The following is a 20207-nucleotide window of genomic DNA, read 5'->3' as shown; positions in this document are numbered from 1 at the left end:
GTGTGTGTGTGTGTGTGTGTGTGTGTGTGTGTGTGTGTGTGTTGGGGGGTTCCCAACCTTAGGTCTGAATAGGACAGGAGCCTTTGGAGGTCCTGTGGCCTACCTAGTATCCTTTCACAGAATGTCTGGTCCAACACTGACCTTACATCCCATTATCCCCAACCACTTGGGATCTAATCAATCTCCCCATTCTAGCCCTCCACCTAGATCTCAGGAGATGCCTGCAAACCATGTCCTCTTTAAAAACCTCAGACACTGGGGTCCATTCCAGCACCAGGAAAAAAGAAACCCTCTCATAGGCTGTCCCCAGAGACCTCACCTCCTCCACAGGTACCTACAGTCTAACCAGCACTCATGGTTTTCAGCAATTCTAAAGACACCTGGGGCTCCCCCAGCTCTGGGATGCTCCGAACCCCCTCACTACTATCCTCACTCAGTTTTATCGAACTCCTGGCTCAATATGCCACTGCCCACAGGTCCTTGGCAGCCTTTAGTTCCCATGAGCCATCGGGAGCTCTCTGCCTCTCCAGACCCCACACCTCTCTAAGCATTGGACCTTCTCCAGCATTACCACTTACTCCTGAACACTTTCCTTTTAAGTCTCTGGTCTGTGCAAAATAGGGGGTAACAGGAACTCATACTGCACAGGTTTATTGTGAGGGTGATGTTAAATAATATGAGAAGCACACCCAAGCCTTGCTGCTCGGTAGCTAGCTGAAGCTGATTACATGATTCCCCTTGACTGGCCTGCCATCTCCAGTTCACCAGGTCTAAGGCTGAGCTCATCCACCCTACTGTTTATCCCCAGCTGCTCCAGCACTGCCAGGTCCCCAGCCAAGACCCACAGGCATCCTAGACTCCTCCTTCTCCCTCAGTTCTTTGTCCAGCCAGCCCCAAATCTGTGTCCAGTTCTACAGCCAGAATAGCGCTCAGCTTGATCTTTATAATCTTCATGTCCACTACTGTCATCTTTCAACAGCTTCCTGAGGCAGTGCCAGCCTTCAGGCTGCTCTCTGCAGTCTGTTGTTTCCATTGGGGAGCCCAAGGGGTCTTCCTAAAATGCATATCGGAGCCCTTCCCTCCTGGGTTAACTTTTTTTTTTTTTTTTTTTTTTTTTTTTTTTGTAGTAGGATGAACTGCCAGCCTCTCCAGCCTCAACTCACCTTCCCCTCTTGTTTATGCCCCCCATAATCCCCACGTTCTTCCCTAGCCTGAGCTGCAAAAGGCCACACGTCATCTTTAGGAACATACCCCCCCGCCCGGTCCCCTGCGCCAGTGGCTTGAGTGCACCCCCCTCCTTAAGTTGAAGTGTCCTCTGAACGGGGGTCCATAGCCCCTGAGGGTTGGGAGAGACTCTGCACTTGGCTGTGCCCTGACTGCATCAATCCCCGGGGGTCCTGTTCACCGTGGGACCCTTTAGCCTCAGCGCCCAAGCTGGCTAAGTGTAGGATGGATGGATGGATGGATAGTTGGGTGGATGGTGGATGGGTGAATGAATGAATGAACGAGGAACCCTCACAGACCCTGCAGACGAGGCGGAAGCCCCGTGGATCCCTAGTCGGGACCGCCTCCCTGATCGCTTTCCCCGCCACTCGCCAGGTCCCCGCGCAGACTCCTTTGCGCTGCGTCTCCCACCGTCCGAGAAGTAGCGGCAACTGGGATCCCCAGCCCTGCCGTGGCGCCAGCTGCCTCACCCCTGCCGTCCTCCTCCTCTTCCTCCTTCTCCTCCTCCTCCCCCCCCCCTTCCCCGCTCTTTGTCTCTGGGGCTCCCGGCTTCCCCACCACGCGCCCCCAGCGCCCCGCCACCGCCACGACGCTGAGGGATTTGTCCTGTGGCTGGGGTCCGCGATCGGGGCCTGGCGGGGGCGGGGCTAGAAGGGGCTCGCTCGCTCTCTCTCTCTCTCTCTCTCTCTCTCTCACACACACACACACACACACACACACACACACACACACACACGTACACGCACGCACACAGGGAGCATCCTCCCGTCAGGTCTCCCGGTCCAGCCCCGCCCGCGCCTCCTGCTTCCTGCAGACCTTCTCCCTGCATCCCGGTATAACCCCGCTCTCCATTCCTTCCGGCTCCTGGACCCTCCTGGTCTATCTCCACACAACACCCTGGGATGGAACGACTCGAGCCAGCCCGGAGCCCCCCGCGGCCAGGGTGAAGGTCTCCCGCCCCTCTCCTGCCCGGCCCTCGCCTTGAGCACCATGGGCCTGAGGGGTTCCCGTGACACAGGACGCTGAAGATGACGGATGCTGGAGGTGAGGGTCCGGGCCCCCTCGGGTGGACCGGGAAGCCGCAACATCTCGACTCGCGATGGGACCCCCCCCCAAGTGGGTGTAGATGGAACCAAGCCACAAGGGCCTTTCTTCCTCCCTAGGGGGACCTCACGGGCTGGAGAGCTGGACTGTCAAGGGAGGGGACATAGATAGGATTTGTACCCTTAATCCCCTCCCTCGCGCCCGGGGAAATTAATAAAAAAGAAGAAACTGGTGTGGGGGCAGGGGGACAGGGGTTAACTCCTTCCTACCAGGCCGGCAGTTGTGCTGGTAGGTCGGAGAAACTGACCACCCTCTGTGATTGGGGAGAGGGGGCTCTGCGAGTGGAGTAGGTGTTCTGTCCCCCAACTCCATCTTCACAAGGCTTTGAGAGGTTGTTGAACTCGTGTGGGCTGCCCCAAGCCTGGGGCTGGCTGGGAGATTGGTGACAACGGCAGGGGTATGCAGGGGTACGGCGTCCCTTGCGTCACAACTGCCTCCCCCAGGCCAGCTGCACACTTTCTCTCCTCTGTCTCTCTCTGTCTCTCTGCCCCCCCCCGTGCGGCTGCCCCCGCCCCCCCTCCCTCTCTCAGACCCTCTCTACTTGGGTCCCTTTTTTCCCTCTTGCCTGCTGGGCAGGTGTACAGAGCCCCTTAGCTGCCTTGCCTGACTCCCCCTGTCTGCTCTTGATCTTCCTTCTCTTTGCCCTGTAAATGCTGCCAGTCTCTACCACTGGGTCTGCCTGCTCCTACTTCTGCTCCATCCCCAGATTGCCTACCTTTTGTTTTGCTTTCTCCTTCCCTTGGGCCTTAGGTAGCTTAGAAGTCACCTGCCTTCCCTTCCTCCCAGAGAAAGGTCAGAGGTTGTTTATGCTCCTCTAGGAATTGGTAGCTGTGGAGGGAGTAGTCTGGTGACAAGGGAACCCATTGGGTGTCCAAGGGAACAGGTTAATTTCCACCCTTCTGTAGTTGAGCACCTAAAAGAGGGTGTGTGTAAGAGTGGGAGGAGGGGTGGGTCTGTGTTTCCAATTTTCCAAGGCTCAGTGTTTGAAATGAGAGGGTTGGGTGGCAGGGCAGGTGACCTCTTAAAATCTGGCTTCCCTAGAGTTCCCCATGGAACAGTACAGGAAGGCTCCCCCACATAGCCCAGGGAGCTAGATGCTGAATGGAGAGATAGAGAAAGCAGTTTGTGCTGAATCAGGATGGACTGACAATGTGAGTTGGAGGCCCCAGGCCATCTGAGGGGTCTAAAACAGACCTCAGTGCACAACAGGGCCTCACTCTGGACTGGGGCCTTGAATAAAGAACACATGGACTGGCCTTCTTCATGTTTAAGAGAGGCGGTGCCACAGCTGTTCACAAAAAGCAGACATTCTGATGGGAGATGCAGCTACTATCCTGAATCTCTAGTCTGAAAGGAGAGCCCATGGCCCATGTGAGGTGGGGAGGTAAGACTCAAGTAGGAAATCAGTAAAGTATGAAATGGTCTCTATTCCCAGGGATTGGAAAAGTGAATTTTAAAACAACATAGATAAGTGGCTGGAGAGGTGGCTTAGCGGTTAAGAGCACTGCTCTTGCAGAGGACCCGGGTTCGATTCCCAGCACCCACATGGCAGATACAAACCATCCTTAACTCCAGTTCCAGGGGAATCCAAAGCCCTCTTCTGACCTCCGCGGCACTGCACAACACGGGTGCACTCACATGCAGGCAACACACTCATACACATAAAATATTTTTAAATAAAATGACAGACAAATAGGAGTTGGGGGGCAATCTAGGACAGTTCTCTGGAGTAGGGGGCAGCTGGATCCTAGTCAGATAAAGCTTTGCAATGAAGGAATATAGTTCATATTGAAGTCCAGCCTACACCCATCTAGCCTCTTAGGCCAGGAAGGAATGTTCTAGATCTTGGCTACTAGTTCCAGAGTTCATGAACAGCACAAGGATACTTGGAGCGTCATCCTTGACCCCCCACATGGCATTTCTTGACTTAGCTCCAGGTACCCTAGAAGCCCAGCGGAGGTGGTTTTAATGCTTGCCTTAACCTAGCAGTATGGACCTCTACCCTATTTCTTCCCCGAGCAAAATCCTTCCCTCAAGAACACCTCCAAGAACTGTAGATACAGTCTCCAGGATAGAGCTGAGAGACAGGAAACATGTCAAAGGAGATTTTGGCCTCTTAGTGTCTACACCTATAAAGTGGGGATACCAAGATTCCAAGCCTGGCAGCTCACAGCAACATAATGTCTTTGTAATGACAGGAGAGCTAGAAGGCATGCAGTCTAGCCCACTGTCCTGCCCTTCTCCTGGGACCTGAGTGTCAGAAGTCACTAGAGATCACATCTCCCTGCTTTAAGCCATCAGTGGTTCCTGAGCTCCCTCTCTTCTCATCCAGTATCTTCTGTACCTGCTAGAAAGCCTGCCCAAGGTGTTTCTGCTGCATCTTATCCTGCTTCCCTACCTGCCTGCCCTCCTTGCTTCCCACAAAACAAAACACCAAAAAACATGGCCCTGTCCATCTACACTTCTCAGAACATACTTATTGCTTCAGAAATGTTCTGCTGTGAAAACTCCTTGTGCCCTCCTGCATCTGTGAGTCTGTCAAGAACCGTGAGAACTCTATCTAGAACAGTGGCCATGCTGGTGGTGCCAGTTCCCAAACAGTTCAGAAAAGCAGGTGGTAAGGACCCCAGTGATGGAGTCAGAAGAGCTGGATTGGGTGATGGATGGAAGAGAACTGAGAGATGCAAAGATGGGTAGATGCATGGACATAGCAGTTGTTGGATGGGTGGGGGCAGATATTGGATGGATGGGTGGATAGATGAATGAATGGGTGGATGGGCAGATGGACAGAGGGACAGACAGGCAGATGGATAGAAAAATGGATAGGCCTTGGAAGACAAAAAGAAAAATGAGGAGGAACCCAATAGAGGGATGCTTTTGGAAGCCCTTGTCAAGAAATTCCAATGAATTCTCATATGAATGTTTGAAAATTGCCCTGTTCTGATATTTTTCTAGTTCCCTGTCTAGAACTTGTAATGCTAATTACTCTTGCCTTTACTTCTTCATATCTCCTATTCACGATCCAAGGACTTTCTTTTCCCCTTAGAGATAAGAGTTGTGCAATTTGGGAGTCTTTTAGATAGACCCACTGAAGGGGTACTCCAGTTGCCTCACCCTGCATCCCTGTTCAGCATGGAAGAAGCCAGAGCAGTCTGGGTCCCTATTCCCTATTGGCAATTTGGGTAACCTCTTCAGAGGATGGTGTGATAAGAATAGGAGGTAGGAATTGGCTAGGCAATTAGGGTAAAAAGACCCCAAAGAAAAGTAGCCAGTTTCTTGGCTAAAAGTCAAAATGTCCTTGGGCATTTTAGTAACATACTCTATTCCAAAAGCCAAAAATGTCTAAAGTATTTGGGAGCTTGTATCTAATCCTTTAAAGATTTTAGGGTTACCTCTTCAGAGGGAGGAATGTAGGAGTAGCCAAAAGCCCCATAAAAATAAATAAATAAATAAATCAAAGAAGAAAGTAAATGAAGTTATCAGAAAAAAAGTGATGGAGAGATATGGGAGGAGTTGGAGGGGAGGGAGTGGGCATGGATTTGATCAAAACACCTTATATGCATGTATGAAATGCTCAATAAATTATTTATTTAAAAAAAGAAAAATAGCCGGGCGTGGTGGTGCACGCTTGTAGTCCCAGCACTTGGGAGGCAGAGGCAGGCGGATCTCTGTGAGTTCAAGGCCAGCCTGGTCTACATAGTGAGTTCCAGGACAGCTGGGGCTACAGGGAAACCCTGCTTCAAAAAAAGACATAAAAAAGAAATAAGAAAAAAGAAAAATAGGCAAATGGAAGGAAGAACCTGGGCGTTTTGTTTTGTTTTTTGGTCTTTTTTTTTTTTTTTTTTTTTTTTTTTTTGAGACAGGGTCTCTCTCTCCTTGTAGCCCCAGCCGGCCTGGAACTCACTATGTAAACCAGGCTGGCCTTGAACTCACAGAGATCCACCTGCCTCTGCCTCCCAAGTGCTGGGGTTAAAGGCGTGTGCTACCATGCCCGGCCAGAACCTGGGTTTTAATATGTACTTGCCATTAACTGCTGCATGGTCTTGGACCAGCCATTCCTTCCCATTTCTATGTAAAATGAGAGGACTAGATTTAATCATCTCCATGACTTCTAGATTTGATGTTGAACAGTTTATGATGATTGAGAGCTTTTAGGGGATGCTAGCAATGGGAGGGCCCAAGGCAGTGCAGGGACCTATGTTAAGTCAACAGTCAGCAGCCGGGCCCAGCTCATAAAACCCAGCCTGCATCTGTGCCCTGGATTAGCTTTTCTCCTGTTTATGCCTCCTGTCCCAATGTCCTCCCTGACACAGATGGCTTCTCTTGCAAGGGTCAAAGGAAGTGTTTGTAAGGGAAGGTGAGCAGCTGGTGAGCCAGAAGCTGGAAGCCACTGGCTTCTTTACTACCACAGGCATCTGAATCTCTTATGTGGGATCTCTTTTTTTCTTCTCTCCCTCTTGTCTTCCCTAGCTCTCTTGAGTCATGGCTTCTTCAAAGCTCCGAGAACCTGCAGATGAGGTTTTTGGTAAGTTCTATGTGAATTTATGTCTAGCTCCTCCCTCCAGTCCACTAGGCATTGCATGGGGAAGGGCAGACTGTGGGTGCTGCAATATGTATGTATGTGTGATCTCACATGCGGCATATCATTTAATTCTCACAATGCTAACTGTACAGACGAGGTGTGTAGGGTACAAAGTACTGAAATGACCTTTAATATTTTATTTATTATTTTTATTTTATGTGTATGTGTGTATTGCCTGCATGTAGGTGAGTGGACCCGTGTCATGCAATGCCCGCGGAGGACAGAAGTGGCTGTCCTGGAACTGGAGATACAGACAGTTGTTATCCACCATGTGGGTGCTGGGATTCGAACCTGAGTCTTCTGCAAGAACAACCAGTGTTCTTAACCGCTGAGCCATCATCTCTCCAGCCCCTTTAAAGATCACATGGGAGCTAGTGAGATGGCTCAGAGAGTAAAGGCACTTGCTGTACAAACCTAGAACCTGAGTTCAATTCCCACAACCCACGTAAAGGTGGAAGGAAAGAACCAACTCCACAAAGTTGTCCTCTGACCTCCACATGTATGCTGCAGTATGCACACTCACCATGTGTCATGTACATACACACAATAATAATTTTTAATGTTAAAAAATGGTCATATAGAGGCTGGAGAGATGGTTCAGCAGTTAAGAGCATTGGCTATTCTTGCAGAGGACCCAGGTTCAATTCCCAGCACCCATGTGGTGGCTAACTCCAGTTCCAGGGATTCCAACACCCTCTTCTGACCTCTGAGGGCACTGCATGACAGAGGTGTACTTACATACATACAGGCAGTACACGCATACACTTAAAAAATAATAATCATAAATAAAATATTTTTTAAATGGTCAGATAGAGGATGGGTTAGGAAGATGACTCAGTAGGTAAAGTCCTTTTTGTGAAAGCATGAGGATCTGAATTTGATCCCCAGCACCCACATTAAAGCTGGGCATAGCAGTGCATAGCTGTAATCCCAGTGCTGGGGAGGAGAGAACAGGAAGATTCTCAGCAGTGCCTGGCTAGCCAGTCTAGTGGAATCAGTGAACTCTAGGTTCAATGAGAGACCCTGTCTCAAAAAATAAGGTGGAAAGGGATTGAGGACATGAACTTCTGGCCCCCACATGTGCACATGCACTTGTGTGCATGTGGGGAAACACGCACATATACACACATGAACACATACACAATAAATAAATAGAATAAATAAATAACATGGCAAGTTAGGGGCAGAACTGGGACTAGAACCTTAGAGTGGCTGGCTCTCTCCTTTAGTCACTGGGCTGTACCCTGTATACTCCAGCTCAGATGACACACATTCCCTACAGGCCACATACTTAAGTGCCTGGGACCTCACCCTCTGGGGCTGTGCGTATACGTACACACACACACACACACACACACACACACACACACACACACACACAGCTTTAGTATCCCTGCCTGCCCATACTCTCAACACCCACTGTTGTGCATGCACACACTATCTCTTAGAGAGACCACTCTACCGGGGCAGAGTTCCCAGCAGACTCTGTGGGTGGAAAGGCTGTCTTCCAACTAGATTTGGGTAGAAGGAGGATTCATGGGTGTGGCTGTGGTTCAGAGGGGCTCCTAAGCATGGAATTCCAGGGCTCCAACTTTGTACTGCTTTCTTCCCATCTTTGCCCTCCCCCTCCCTTCTCTTCCATCCTGCCTCTGCTCCTGACCCTGGCCATACCAGTATGGCTGCTTCCTAGCTTCTAGGAGAGCACTGTTCCCCACCACAGGCCCCCAGTGTTCCTCTAGGCCCCTGTCTCTGATTCTGGCTCCACACAGACCCAGCCTAACCTTAGCTGGCCCACAGACATGAGCTTCCCTTGGGGGAGGGGGATTCAGGCTCCACTGTCCCCACCTCTTACCCCCTGCTCCTGGACCCATCCCTTCCTGTTTTTCTCCTCTCTGCTGAGGTAGCTGGGCCAGTTTCCTGATGTGAAAATCAATTAAATATTCATCACTCCCACTGCCCAGGGCCCAGAGGGGGAGGCAAGGAAGGAAGTAGGTGGAAGAAGGGTTTGAGGGACCTAGTAGACCAAGGAACCCCAGGTGAGACTGGCCCCACCTTGCCTTATACCCCTAAGTCCTCAAGAGGCTGTTTGCTCTCCAGACTGTGGGTGATACCCATGTGGCCCAGTGGAGCAGGGGCCCATTGTCCTGGTGCCGGTGGCTGGGCACCAGCTGAGTGCCAGGAATGGAGAGGAGGCCAGAAAACTGGCCTTGGGACCAGGAGAGACCTTATACCACTTTTACCCTCTCTGCATGACTGGCCTAACCTCTCTTCTCTGAGTTTAGTTTCGCCACGCAGAAAATGGGGGCATGGATTCAGTGCTGCCCCCTACTCTGTTCAGAACAGACACAGCCAATCTATCTGGTGCTTCCATACAAGTCAGACTGCCTGTCTTTGGCCCTGGCTGGCTCTTGCCAGCTCTGTGCCCTTGGGCAAATTAAGGCTTCCCTGGGGATCTTTAGTTCTTCTTGAGTTCTTTCCTCCCAGATTGTGGGAGGTTTCTACAAGCCAGTAATTGTGAAGCACTTAGAGCAAGGGCTGCAGCAGCAAGCTCAGGGAAGTGTGAGCTATTACCCGCTCCTGGATACTTCCAGAGGCACCTGGAGGTTCTTCACCAGAACTGAAGTGGGTCATACCTGGGTCCAGGAGAGCAGTTCTGACAGAAGCTGTCTTCTCCCAGCCCTCACCACGCCCCTGGACAGTTTTCATGGCTGTGGAGTCTATTTCCACCTTCAACCAGGCCATTCCCCAGCTCCTTTGGGCGAGATTAGACCCCTGGCTGTTCCTTGACAGACATTCCAAGCCAAACCTGCACCATTCCCTCTCCTTAGAAAAGAACTGGTTCTCTCTACAACCTTGGTTCTGTATGGTCACTCAGACCTCTGCCTGGCTACCTATTCTAAAACAGTAGCCCTAGTCACTCCCTGTTTTCTTGTCTGTTCAGCAAAGGTCCTAATGTGCTCTGGGGAGACAGCAATGGGCTTGTCCATGGGGAGCAGTGCTAGGCAGAAGCCTGAAATAGGCAGGGCTGGAGGTGTAGTTCAGGGGCAGAGTGCTTGCCTAACATGCATGTGGCCCAGCATCACAAAGGGACAACAGGATGGGATGGGGCCCATAGGTAACTCTCAGCAGCCCCATGGTGCCCAGAGTCCATCTCTGCTGAAGCACAGTCTAGGCCCTGGAAGTGAGGCTTGGCTTAGCACCCACTGGGGCACTTGCCTTCTCTGTGGCCCAGCACTGGGCACTCAGGACTCACAGTGGCTAAGGAAGGACTCTCCTTCTGCCACTTCATCAAACTTATCATGTGCCAGGCCTGCGGAGGTGGGATGAGCAGATGATGTGCTGGGTGACCAAAGGCGTGGAACTGACTGAGTGTAGGACCCAGGTGGGAGTGGAGGCAGAGGCAGGCTATATATAGGAGTATACACAAGACTAGTATAAGCAACTCAGCACTGTTCCCACTATCAATAGCAAAAGACTATTGTGCAGCCACTAAGCGGCATGCATTATGACCAACCACTTTATATGGAGTGTCCCATTTACTGCTCACAATAATGCCCTAAGGCAGACCCTGCTAATTGGAGTCCAGTTTTATAGATGAGGAAACTAATAACTACATGTAGGGTTATCTGGTCAGCAAGTGAATTAGATTTGGTCTGGCTCATTTGGCTCCAGAGCACAGAAGAGGAAGGAGCCTGGGAAACACAGAAGGATGGGTAGATCTCTCAGGCCTTGAATGGAGGGCTGAGGAAGTGGTCTTTATGGTGTTGGCTTTGGGATTCTCCCTTCTTAGGGTTTCAAAAGCAGGGGAGTCCCCAGTGGATGACCCCACACCCATGCACATATGGGCAGTACTAATTGGACTCAGTGGATTAAATAAATTAATAATTAATTAATTAACCCAGCCTCCTCTCCTCTTGTAGTAAACTCAATAAACCAGTCTTCCTCTTTTTGAGACAGGGTCTCCCTGTAGTCCCAGCTGTCCTGGAACTCGCGCCACCACGCCCGGCCAGTCTTCCTTTTAAAAATATAAAAATAGGGACTGGAGAGATGGTTCAGCGGTTAAGAGCACTGACTGCTCTTGCAGAGGACCCGGGTTTGATTCCCAGCACACACATGGCAGCTACGAACCATCCTTAACTCCATTTCCAGGGGAATCCAAAGGCCTCTTCTGACCTCTGCGGCATTTCACAACACAGGTGCACTCACATACATGCAGGCAATACACTCAGACACATAAAATAAAAATAATAAAATATTTAAAAAATAAAATAAAAACATAAAAATAAAGCAGAGAATAGAAAATATGACTGGAAATATGCTTTAGAAAGTTCTTTCTAGCCTGTGGAAGGTGCAGAGAGGAAGGTCAAATAGAGACAGAGGCAGAAGCCACACTTGAGGACCACAGCCACAGGTAGGAGGTGGGGCAGCTGATGGAAGCCTGAGCTGAAGCAGGTCAAAGGGAAAGGAGGGGCCAAGGTCACACTGGTGAGGGAAGCCTCAACAGAACTTTCTTTCTCTCCCTCTCCCTCCTTCTCTCCCTTTCCCCCTCCCTCTCTCCCTTCCTCCATCCTTCTTCCTCCCTCCCTCTCTCCTTCCCTCTCTCCCTCTCTGCCTCCTCCTCTTCATTCTCCTCTTCTTTTCAACAGGATCTCATGTAGCACAGATTGGCTTTGAACTTGCTATGTAGCTGAGAATGACCCTGAACTTCTAATCCTCCTGCCTTAACCTCCCAAGTGCTGGGATTATAGGCATGTACTACCATGCCTAGTTTATGTAGTGCTAGAGGTCAAACCCCAAGGCCTCATGCATGTTAGGCAAACACTCTACCAACTGAGCCCTTGTTCTTTAAGAGTATTCACTGGGCACCTGCTATGCACCAGGTGCTGTCCAATACCTGTGATAACAGTAGTGGACAAAACAGAAAAACCTGTCCTTACGGAGCAGATACTCTAATAGGTGGAAAGAGGCAATAAAATTAAAGTATACAGGATGTCAGAGAGTAATAAATGACAGGAAAAAGCAGGAGTGGGGCTTTGGAGTGTGTAGAGGAGGGTGTTGTATACACAGAGGCCCTGAGGTGCAGGCAGGGTCTATGTGAGGAAGGGTGGAGGGAAAGGATGGAGACAGAAGCTCAGAGAGGTATGTGGAGCATAGACTGAGTTGGAAGGCCCCTGGGAGAACTTTGGCTCTGACTCTGCGTGTGATGGAAGTCACCAGAGGGTTCTGAGCAGGAGTGACAGAGCTGACACATCGCATTAGGATCACTCTGGCTGCTGTGTTGAAAAACAGACTAAGTGGGAAAGGAGGCCAGCTAGGAAGCCCTTTATAATAATAGAGGCAAGAGATGATGGGGACCTAGACCAGGGAGGCTGCTGGTGCTCCTCTCTCTTCCCTGCCCCAGTATGTGCAGATGCATACATGTGTACACTCATTCATAAGCAATATTTTGCTGGGAAAATCTCAGACTCAGGGATGGAGATATGGCTCAGCAGTTAAGAGCAGGTACTGCTCTTGCAGAGAGGACCAGAGTTCAGTTCCTAGCACCCATGTTGAGCATCTCGCAACTGCCTGTAAATCTAGCTCCAGGGGATTTGACACTCTTCTGAATTCAGTGGGAACCTGCACTCATGTGCACATACACCCCTAGAGACACATAATTAAATATTTAAAACCGCTGACATACTCAGAAATAGAGGGAAGAGCTCAGTGTACCATGCCGTGTCTCATGTTCTGTCTGGTCACTCCATCTCTCTACCATGGTCACCTCCTGGCCAGGCTTGTTTCACCCTTGCCTCTCTCCACCCCCATTGCCCTGGATCATTTTGAACCTCGTTCATGCTTCACCATCAATATTTCAGTATGACTAGGTATATCCCGAGGGTGGAGCTAACAGGAATGCAGTTGGACCTGTTTGTAGGACAGGAGGGTGAGGTGAGTCAAGGAAGGCCCCGGGTTTGGCCTAAGTAGCTAGAAAGATGGAGCTACTGTCCACCAAGATAGCAGGACCATCCAGGAGGAGCAGTGTGGGGAAGGGAAAGCCAGGAGCTCTGTGTGGCATGGAAACTGAAGACACTGCTGGACATACAGCAGAGGTGACAAGGAGATAGTGCCATGTGGGAATGGACTCTAGGGCTCAGGGAAAGGTAGCTTAGAGCTGTTCAACTTGGGTGACTTAGGTAAACCATTAGTCTAGGAAGGAGAGAAGTCTGCTTAAAGCAAGGCAGTGAATGTAGGCTATGTGTTTTTGTGTGCGCATGTATATGCATGTATGTGTCTTTGTGTGAAGGTGAGAGGACAGCCTCAGGTCATTCCTTAGGCACCTTCCACAGGGTCTCTCACTGGCCTGGGGCTGGTGTGGTTAGGCTAGGCTGGCTGGTTAGTGAGCCTCAGAGATCCACATCTGCCTATCTCTATCTTCCCAGTGCTGGCATTTACAAGCACATGTCACCACACACATCTTCTTTTACATGGGCTCTGAGGATTGAACTCAGGTCCTCAATGCTTGCATGGCAAGCACATTACAGACTGAGCTCTATCCTCCCCAGCCCTGAATGTGGAGGTGCTGTTATGTAAGTTCCCTAGCAGGTGCTTCTGTGCCTAGACTTGGAATTCAGTGGAGGAGTCAGGGCTGGAAATAGACAAAGTGGCTTTTAAGTGTGTGTGGGAGAGTACCTCTGGGACAAGAGAGGAGCAGGAAAGACAAGGTGTGTGTGGAAAATGGAATAGGGGTCCCAGAAATCATAAGACAGGAGTGGATAGAAAGGTCTTGACCCATCCTGAGGCCATTTCTGTCTGGAGACCCAGTGCCATGGTCAGAGACAGAACAAGAGTGACAATGATTCATTCCCAGGCAGGTATACAAAACATGATTCTGTGCCCTGCCTACATGAGAGCTGGGCGCATGCTGTGTGCAGGTGCTAGCTGGCCTGGCTGAGACTAGTCTGTGGGAGACCTGAGCTTCACCTATGCTCCCTGTACCCTGCATTCCCCAGCAGGGTGTAAGCCAGGGTGGCCACATGAGGTGGGTCTGGTCTCTATTTGCAGACTTGGACTTGGCTGTGCCAGAGACCACCAGACTGGACAGTAGCTTACACAAGGCCCGGGCTCAGCTGCTGGCCAAGGGCCGGAGACACCGGCCCTCCCGCTCCAGGCTACGGGACAGTGCCAGCTCTGCTGAGGATGGTGAAGGCTCTGATGGGCCTGGAGGCAAGGTTCGGTAACACACACACTCACACCTTGCCCCTGGATCGTTCCTCCCCTTCCAGGGAAGTGCACCCCCAGATAGGATCTGACAGTAATGCTTCCAAAGTTCAGCTAACTGTTCACTTCTGGCTCTTGATTCCCTTTAGAGGTATTACCCTATTTTACCCACGAGGAAGCTGAGGCCTGAAGTGCTCAGGAAGTCACACAGTTAGCAAATGAAGCAGGATGTCCTCACTTCGTGTGAGTCACCCTGCCTGTGACTCCAAGCTCATTTCCTCCTTCGCTGCCCAGTCACTCCTCAGCCTCAGGCACAGGGAAACCCATCCTCCAGGCCCCAGGAAGGAGAGCTCCCCTAATGCTCTGGCTCAGCCCAGAGTGCACGGGTCTCCGTCCTCCACCGAGCCTGGAGGGAGCTCTGGATGAGCTGCTGCTCCTTTGGCAGGTGACTGACGGCTGCGGTAGCCCGCTGCACAGGCTGCGCTCGCCTCTGCACTCCGGCCCGGGCTCCCCCGCCGGGGGCTCTTTCTGCCTGGAGCCCCCGGGTTTGCGGCGCAGCCTAGAGGAGGACGAGCCGCCACCCTCGCCGCTCGCCCGCTACCGGCCCCTGCACAACGCCGCCTCGCACGAGGGCCTGGCCGCCGCCTCGGGCTCGCCGCCCCGCTCTGCACCCTCCTCCGACAGCTCGCCCAGTTTTGTGCGCCGCTACCCGCGTGCAGAGCCGCACAGCGAAGGTGAGCAGGGTCGGCGCGGCTCCCCCTACCGGAACGTGCCGGGATAGCAGCTGGGCCAGGATGGACGGTGGCTGTGGAAGGACGTGGGAAAATGGCCTGAGATTTACCGTGTGCCAGACATGGCTAGGTCCTGGGATGCAAACAGAGCAGAGAGGCAGTCCCTGCAGCTTAGGGATGGAACGGCCAAATCAACCCTTAACGTGTAGTTACAAGTCATAAGTGCTATGTAGGAAATATGCACAGCAGTGAAAAAGCCTAGCCTGAACTAGCCAGGGGATCCTGGAGAGCGTCTCTGAGGAGGTGACATTTGAGCCTGGATTGGAAGGCTGGTTAGAAGCTGGCCAGGATAAAATAAACAGTAGTGGGCTGGGAATGTAGCTCAATTGACGGTGCCTGCCTAGAACGAAGTAAGACAGGGGTTCAGTCCCCAGCACTGCATAAAACCAGATGTAGTGATGCACACCTGCAATCCTAGTACTCAGGAGGTAAAAGGCAGGCTAATCAGAAGTTCAAGTCCATCTTGGCTACACAGGGAGTTCCAGGCCAGCCTGGTTTACATGAGACCCTGCCTCAAAAATACACTATCTTATCTATTGTAGTGTTTTACAGTTTGTAAAAGACAAAGTCTAGGCTTTCAATAGGTACTGTAAAATGGGCATATCCCTATATTTGAAATGAAGGGGAGCACAGAGAGATAGTGTTATCCTGGGTCGAACAGCTAGTTAAGGGCCCTCAAGCCAAGTGACCAGATTCTAAGTCAAAAGAATGCCTACCACCCCACATGGGCAGCAGAAAGAGGAAAACAAACCACCACTTGAACTATTTCCTCCCCCTCCCTTTAAAGATGATTGCCGGAATGCCAGTCCCCCTGAGCCTGCCAGTCCCACTATCGGCTTGGATAAAAAGACTCGCAGAAAATTCCTGGACCTGGGGTGAGTGGAAGAGGGTCCTGCATATGGAGCTTGTTGGAGCTGCTGGGGTTGGGGCATCAAAGTGGGCAGCTCTGTCCCATTCCCGGTTTCCTCACAGGGTCACTCTCCGCCGAGCATCCACTGGCAAGAGCCGGAAGGAAAAGGGTAGCAACCGCCTGTCCATGGGCAGCAGGTGAGAGGTACCCGTGGCACCCACATACAGTTTCCACTCTCTCTTCAGCACCTGTACCATACTGGATGCTTTCTCCACAGGGAATCGGTGGAAGGGTCTGGCAGGGCAGGGAGCTCCCCATTCCTGCCCTTTTCCTGGTTCACCGACAGCAGCAAGGGCTCTGCTTCCTCAGGCAGCACCACCTCCCCCACCTGTTCCCCTAAACATGAGGGCTTCAGCCCCAAGAAGTCAGCTTCCCAGGTAAGCCTAGGTTGTTGGTTTCTTTCTTTTTCCTGAGACAGAGTCTCACTATGTATCCCAGGCTGGCCTTGCCCTCAGTGCTGGAATTGCAAGTGTGTCACCCTGCCCAGTGTAAGCCCTGGACTTTCTTGCCCCCAAACAGGCCCTAGACTTAAGTGACAAGGACATGCTTCTTCATGGCTTGAGCTGTGACCCTAGTGACCCATGACTTCATCTACTCTCTGGATTCATTCATTCACTGATTTGTTCATTGCTTTCTGTACTGGGCACCCATGGAATAACACTGAACCCCTGCTCACTCAGTCTGAGGCTACCCTTGCTGCTCATGTTCCTGACCCAAGTCTGGGCTGCACCATTAGGGGATGGGTCACCTCCATAGTGGGAAGTTTTAGAGTTACAGAGATGAACAGGAGCCCTACCTAGTGCCCCCAAAGCCTCAGACCCTAGGAAATTCAAACTAGCAAGACAAGCGACCTTAAAGTCTCCTTATGTTCACACAGACCTCTATACTTTACATAGCCCAGAACACATATGCGGCTTTATCAGTGATGTGGGGAGGGCAGGCACTGTTCCCATTATCCAGATGAGCAAAGGTGGTCCAGAGAAAAGGAACTTGCCCACAGATGTGCACAGATGCAAAGTTGTACGCTGCCAGACCCAATGCCTGCTCTGTGTATCTGTTCCTCTGTGCTCCAGAGCCAAGGAAACTAAAAAATCTGGGAACATAGGGAAGACCCTTCTGAATTGGGACTATATTTTTTAAACACTCTACACCCTTTCTCAATTCCTCCCTCCCTTTTTTCCTCTATTCTGGGCCCAGGGGACACCATCCTGAATGAGACAAATCAAGTCCTCATTGAACTCAAAAGTCCAGTGGGGACATCCACTAGCCAGGATGTAAGAGGCCTAAAAGAGGGACAGCACATGACAGGAACACCTGACCCAGCCTGTGGGGATCCTGGTGGGCTGCCTGCAGGAAGCAGCACCTAGCCTCCTCCATTCCTGTTAACTATTCTGTCCAACTTAATGTCAGTGCCATGTGCTCTAGGTGGCTGCCTCCTTCAGCGAGGGCTCATGTTCTGATGTCTCACATGAGTCACCATGACCTGAGTCTGTGCCTGCCTAGCTCCCCACTTACGCTCAAGAGCACTGAGCAACTGCTGGTGCATCTAGCATTTCAGCTCCATCTGATCAAGGTGATAGGCTTGGGGGTGAACTTGCTCAGCATACATCCCTTCTTGTCCAGGAATCCACCTTGAGTGACGACTCCACACCCCCTAGTAGCAGCCCCAAGATCCCCAGTGGTCCTCGACAGGAGGCCAAGTGCTCCTACCCCTACCACACATTGTCCCAGTCTTCGGATGAGGTAAGGCTAGCCTTGGTGGCGTGTTCTGGGGTCCCAGACATAAGCTGAGCCCCCTTTACAGATTTCCCCATCTCTGCCACAGTTCCTGGATGAGCCTTTACCTACTGTGCAGCACTGGACCAGCCAGCAGGTGGTCCAGTGGCTGCACAGCCTCAACCTGGAGCAGTATGCCGCAGAGTTTGCTGCCCGCAAGGTGGATGGACCACAGCTCCTGCAGCTGGATGGAAGTAAACTGAAGGTAGGTCAAAGTGCAAAGGCCAGGACCCAGCCAGGCTGAGGCTGCCTTCAAGGACTGGAACTCTCTTTTGTCCTATTTTTGACCCTCAATCTTGCTTCCTGGGCTGACCTGGGACTTCCTCTTCCTGTCTAGTCACAGCCCTGGTATCTGACCTTTATGCACGGTCCTGGTTTAATCTTTGCAGTGTAGGACTCCCCAGTCTGACCTGAAACTCAAGCCCACCTCTTCTACTTGACCCTCTAGTTCCAGCCTGTCTTCAGGCTAACCTTGCCCTTGGAAACTATCATCTGACCTTGAGAAACCAAGCCTCTTTCCTGGTGAGATCAATCTCATCACCAGTCTCAGAGCCTGGTGGTCATGGTGTGCCAAGAAGAATGGCCTCTGACATCTGCTGCAGGTTCCTGGTCTCAAAGGAGAACCCCCTAGGGAATCTCTGGACGTAGGTAGGGGTCTTGGCTGCTGGCCAGCTGTGTGACCTTGGACAAGTCACTCTTCATCTCTGGTCCTCAGGAGGCTGTGCAGGGTTTAAGCCTGAAATCCTGAGAAGAACTGGAGCTGAGGATCTGACAATAAATGGCCTAGTACCTTCAGCAGCCATCTCTTAAGACCACACTTTCTATTCCTTCCCCCTGGGGCCTGATCCCTGGGCAAATGAGAGTGTGGAAGGTAGAGGCCACACTTTAGGATAGACTCAAGAGTTTGCAAGGAATTCAGGGGGATAGGATTCTGGGCCTCTTTCCTCCAACTTGGATTCCCTCCCAGAGCCTGGGGCTCAGCAGTTCGCATGACCGGGCACTGGTGAAGCGGAAGTTGAAGGAGCTGGCAGTGGCTGCTGAGAAGGAGCGGAAGGCACAGGAGAAGGCTGCAAGGCAACGGGAGAAGCTAAGGCGCCGCGAGCACGAGGCCAAGAAGAGCTAGGGAGACTGGCGATGCTGGCACCCGGGCACACTTGTAATCGCCTGCACAGGCCTCACCAAGGAGGTGGGGTCTGGGCACCAGGCTCATGGGGCACATACCCCTCTCACCCTGTTTGGACTGAGTCCTCTGGAGGGAGACCCCAGGGAGAGGGCTCAGTAATTAACCCAATTTTGAGGACTTGATTGGCAGACTTCCAGGGAGAAGAAGGTGGCAGCTGAGGCGGGCAAAGGCCAGGAATGCAGTGTCTGGAGCCTACAGGAGCCTGGTTCATTATGAACCTCTGTCCTCAGGTAGGGTGGTGCTGGGCAAAAGTAAGCTAGCAAGAGAGGCCCCACCATGGCCAGGATTTCTAGGCTCAGAGGGCAGCTTGAGCTTCTCTACAGGGACCAGAGGACAGGGCTGTGTCTCCTGAGCTAAGGTGGCTGGTAGAAAAGCAGTTTTCCCAGAGGTCAGTGGGCACTGCAGGGTAGCACTCAGGGTTGGCTCCCAGAGAGCTCCTCAGAGTAGAGCATGCAGTGCAGGGGACACTGGCTCTACTAGGGCTGTAGGAGAGAAGAGGGAACCACTTCTCTTTCCCCTTCACTACCCTGCGGGTCCCAGGGGCCAGATGGCCCTGCGTAATTCTGTCCCTCTCCCACTGGGTCAGGAGTGGGTCTCTGACCCTCTTGCCAAGCTAGAATTCACTTCAGATAGCACGTGAACCTTCTTTGGGGGTAGGATAAACTTGGGAGCTGTTGGGGACACAGGACATCCCCCTACTAATGACTAGGGGGTGCTGAACTGGTAATTCTCATCACTGCAGCCAGGCAGAGGCACCTGAAGGCCCCATCAGCTCTCCAGGCATGGATATGTCAGGCTCTCCACAGCCCAGAGCTAGCAGACATTGCTGGCTCAGGTTTGCTAGGCTACAGGGAGGGCTGGGCCAGCCCTGAGTCGCGCTGGTATCTATCCTTTTTAGGAGACATTCAGAGATAGAGGGTCCAGGTGCCAGGCTGGCTAGCAGCTGGCCCAGCTTCTAGGGCGTTGGTCAGTTACTACTTGGCCCAGGGGACTTCTGATGAGAAACTTCCACCCCTTCCAGCTGTCTGAAGGGGTGGAAAGGTCCTGCATGCTGACTCCCTCACTCCTGCCTGGGGCTAGAAGCCAGGGCTCTGTGCCTCAGCTCAGCCATCTGCATTGGGAGAGTGGCTTCAGAAGGAAACTGAGGTGAGGGGCACTAGCACTATCTGGAATGGGAAGGAGGGTGGAAGCCCTACTGTTCCTGAAGTTATCAGGGGTCAAGTTTACATGCCCACCTGCATGTGAAAAGAGGAGGCGGTTCTCAACTTCTTTCAATAAACACTTACCACATACTAGTGATCTTTCTATCTGGGACAAGGGACTAAGCCATACCCTGAGCATCACTTGGCAATGGCTGGCAGGCATTCTGAGTGGAGAGCCCAGCCTGGAGGTATACTCATGATGCACACTGCCCAGGTCCTCAGCCAGGCTGATGTC

The 20207-nt window shown here is 51.8% G+C and overlaps 1 protein-coding gene across 2 annotated transcripts; it reads left to right on the top strand.

Moving 5' to 3' along the window:
* Window positions 1–1132: 1132 nt before the first annotated feature.
* Window positions 1133–20062, top strand: Samd14 (sterile alpha motif domain containing 14). Of its 2 annotated transcripts, XM_008838332.2 has the most exons (10): window positions 1134–2268; window positions 6799–6853; window positions 13955–14121; window positions 14556–14844; window positions 15689–15776; window positions 15874–15948; window positions 16029–16188; window positions 17435–17554; window positions 17637–17792; window positions 18555–20062. In XM_008838332.2, exons 2-10 carry the CDS (start codon window positions 6811–6813, stop codon window positions 18708–18710), a joined length of 1254 nt encoding a protein of 417 aa, XP_008836554.1. In that variant the 5' UTR covers window positions 1134–2268; window positions 6799–6810; the 3' UTR covers window positions 18711–20062. The 2 variants fall into 2 exon arrangements, with proteins under 2 accessions (XP_029421938.1, XP_008836554.1); XM_029566078.1 differs by lacking the exon at window positions 6799–6853 and having other exon boundaries at window positions 1133–2268.
* The last annotated feature ends 145 nt before the right edge of the window (window positions 20063–20207 follow it).

This window comes from Nannospalax galili, unplaced genomic scaffold, assembly GCF_000622305.1.
Source record: "Nannospalax galili isolate Female #2095 unplaced genomic scaffold, S.galili_v1.0 scaffold95, whole genome shotgun sequence".
NCBI lineage: Eukaryota > Metazoa > Chordata > Mammalia > Rodentia > Spalacidae > Nannospalax > Nannospalax galili.
The sequence above is the reverse complement of the archived record's forward strand: the minus strand, read 5'-3'. Positions and strand labels throughout refer to the sequence as shown.

Bases quoted from the DNA above. Each gene is read 5' to 3' on its own strand.
- Samd14 (XM_008838332.2), top strand. From the start codon at position 6,811: ATGGCTTCTTCAAAGCTCCGAGAACCTGCAGATGAGGTTTTTG. The intron at 15,777-15,873 runs GTGAGTGGAAGA...GTTTCCTCACAG, and splicing joins AGAAAATTCCTGGACCTGGG to GGTCACTCTCCGCCGAGCAT. The intron at 17,555-17,636 runs GTAAGGCTAGCC...TCTCTGCCACAG, and splicing joins TGTCCCAGTCTTCGGATGAG to TTCCTGGATGAGCCTTTACC.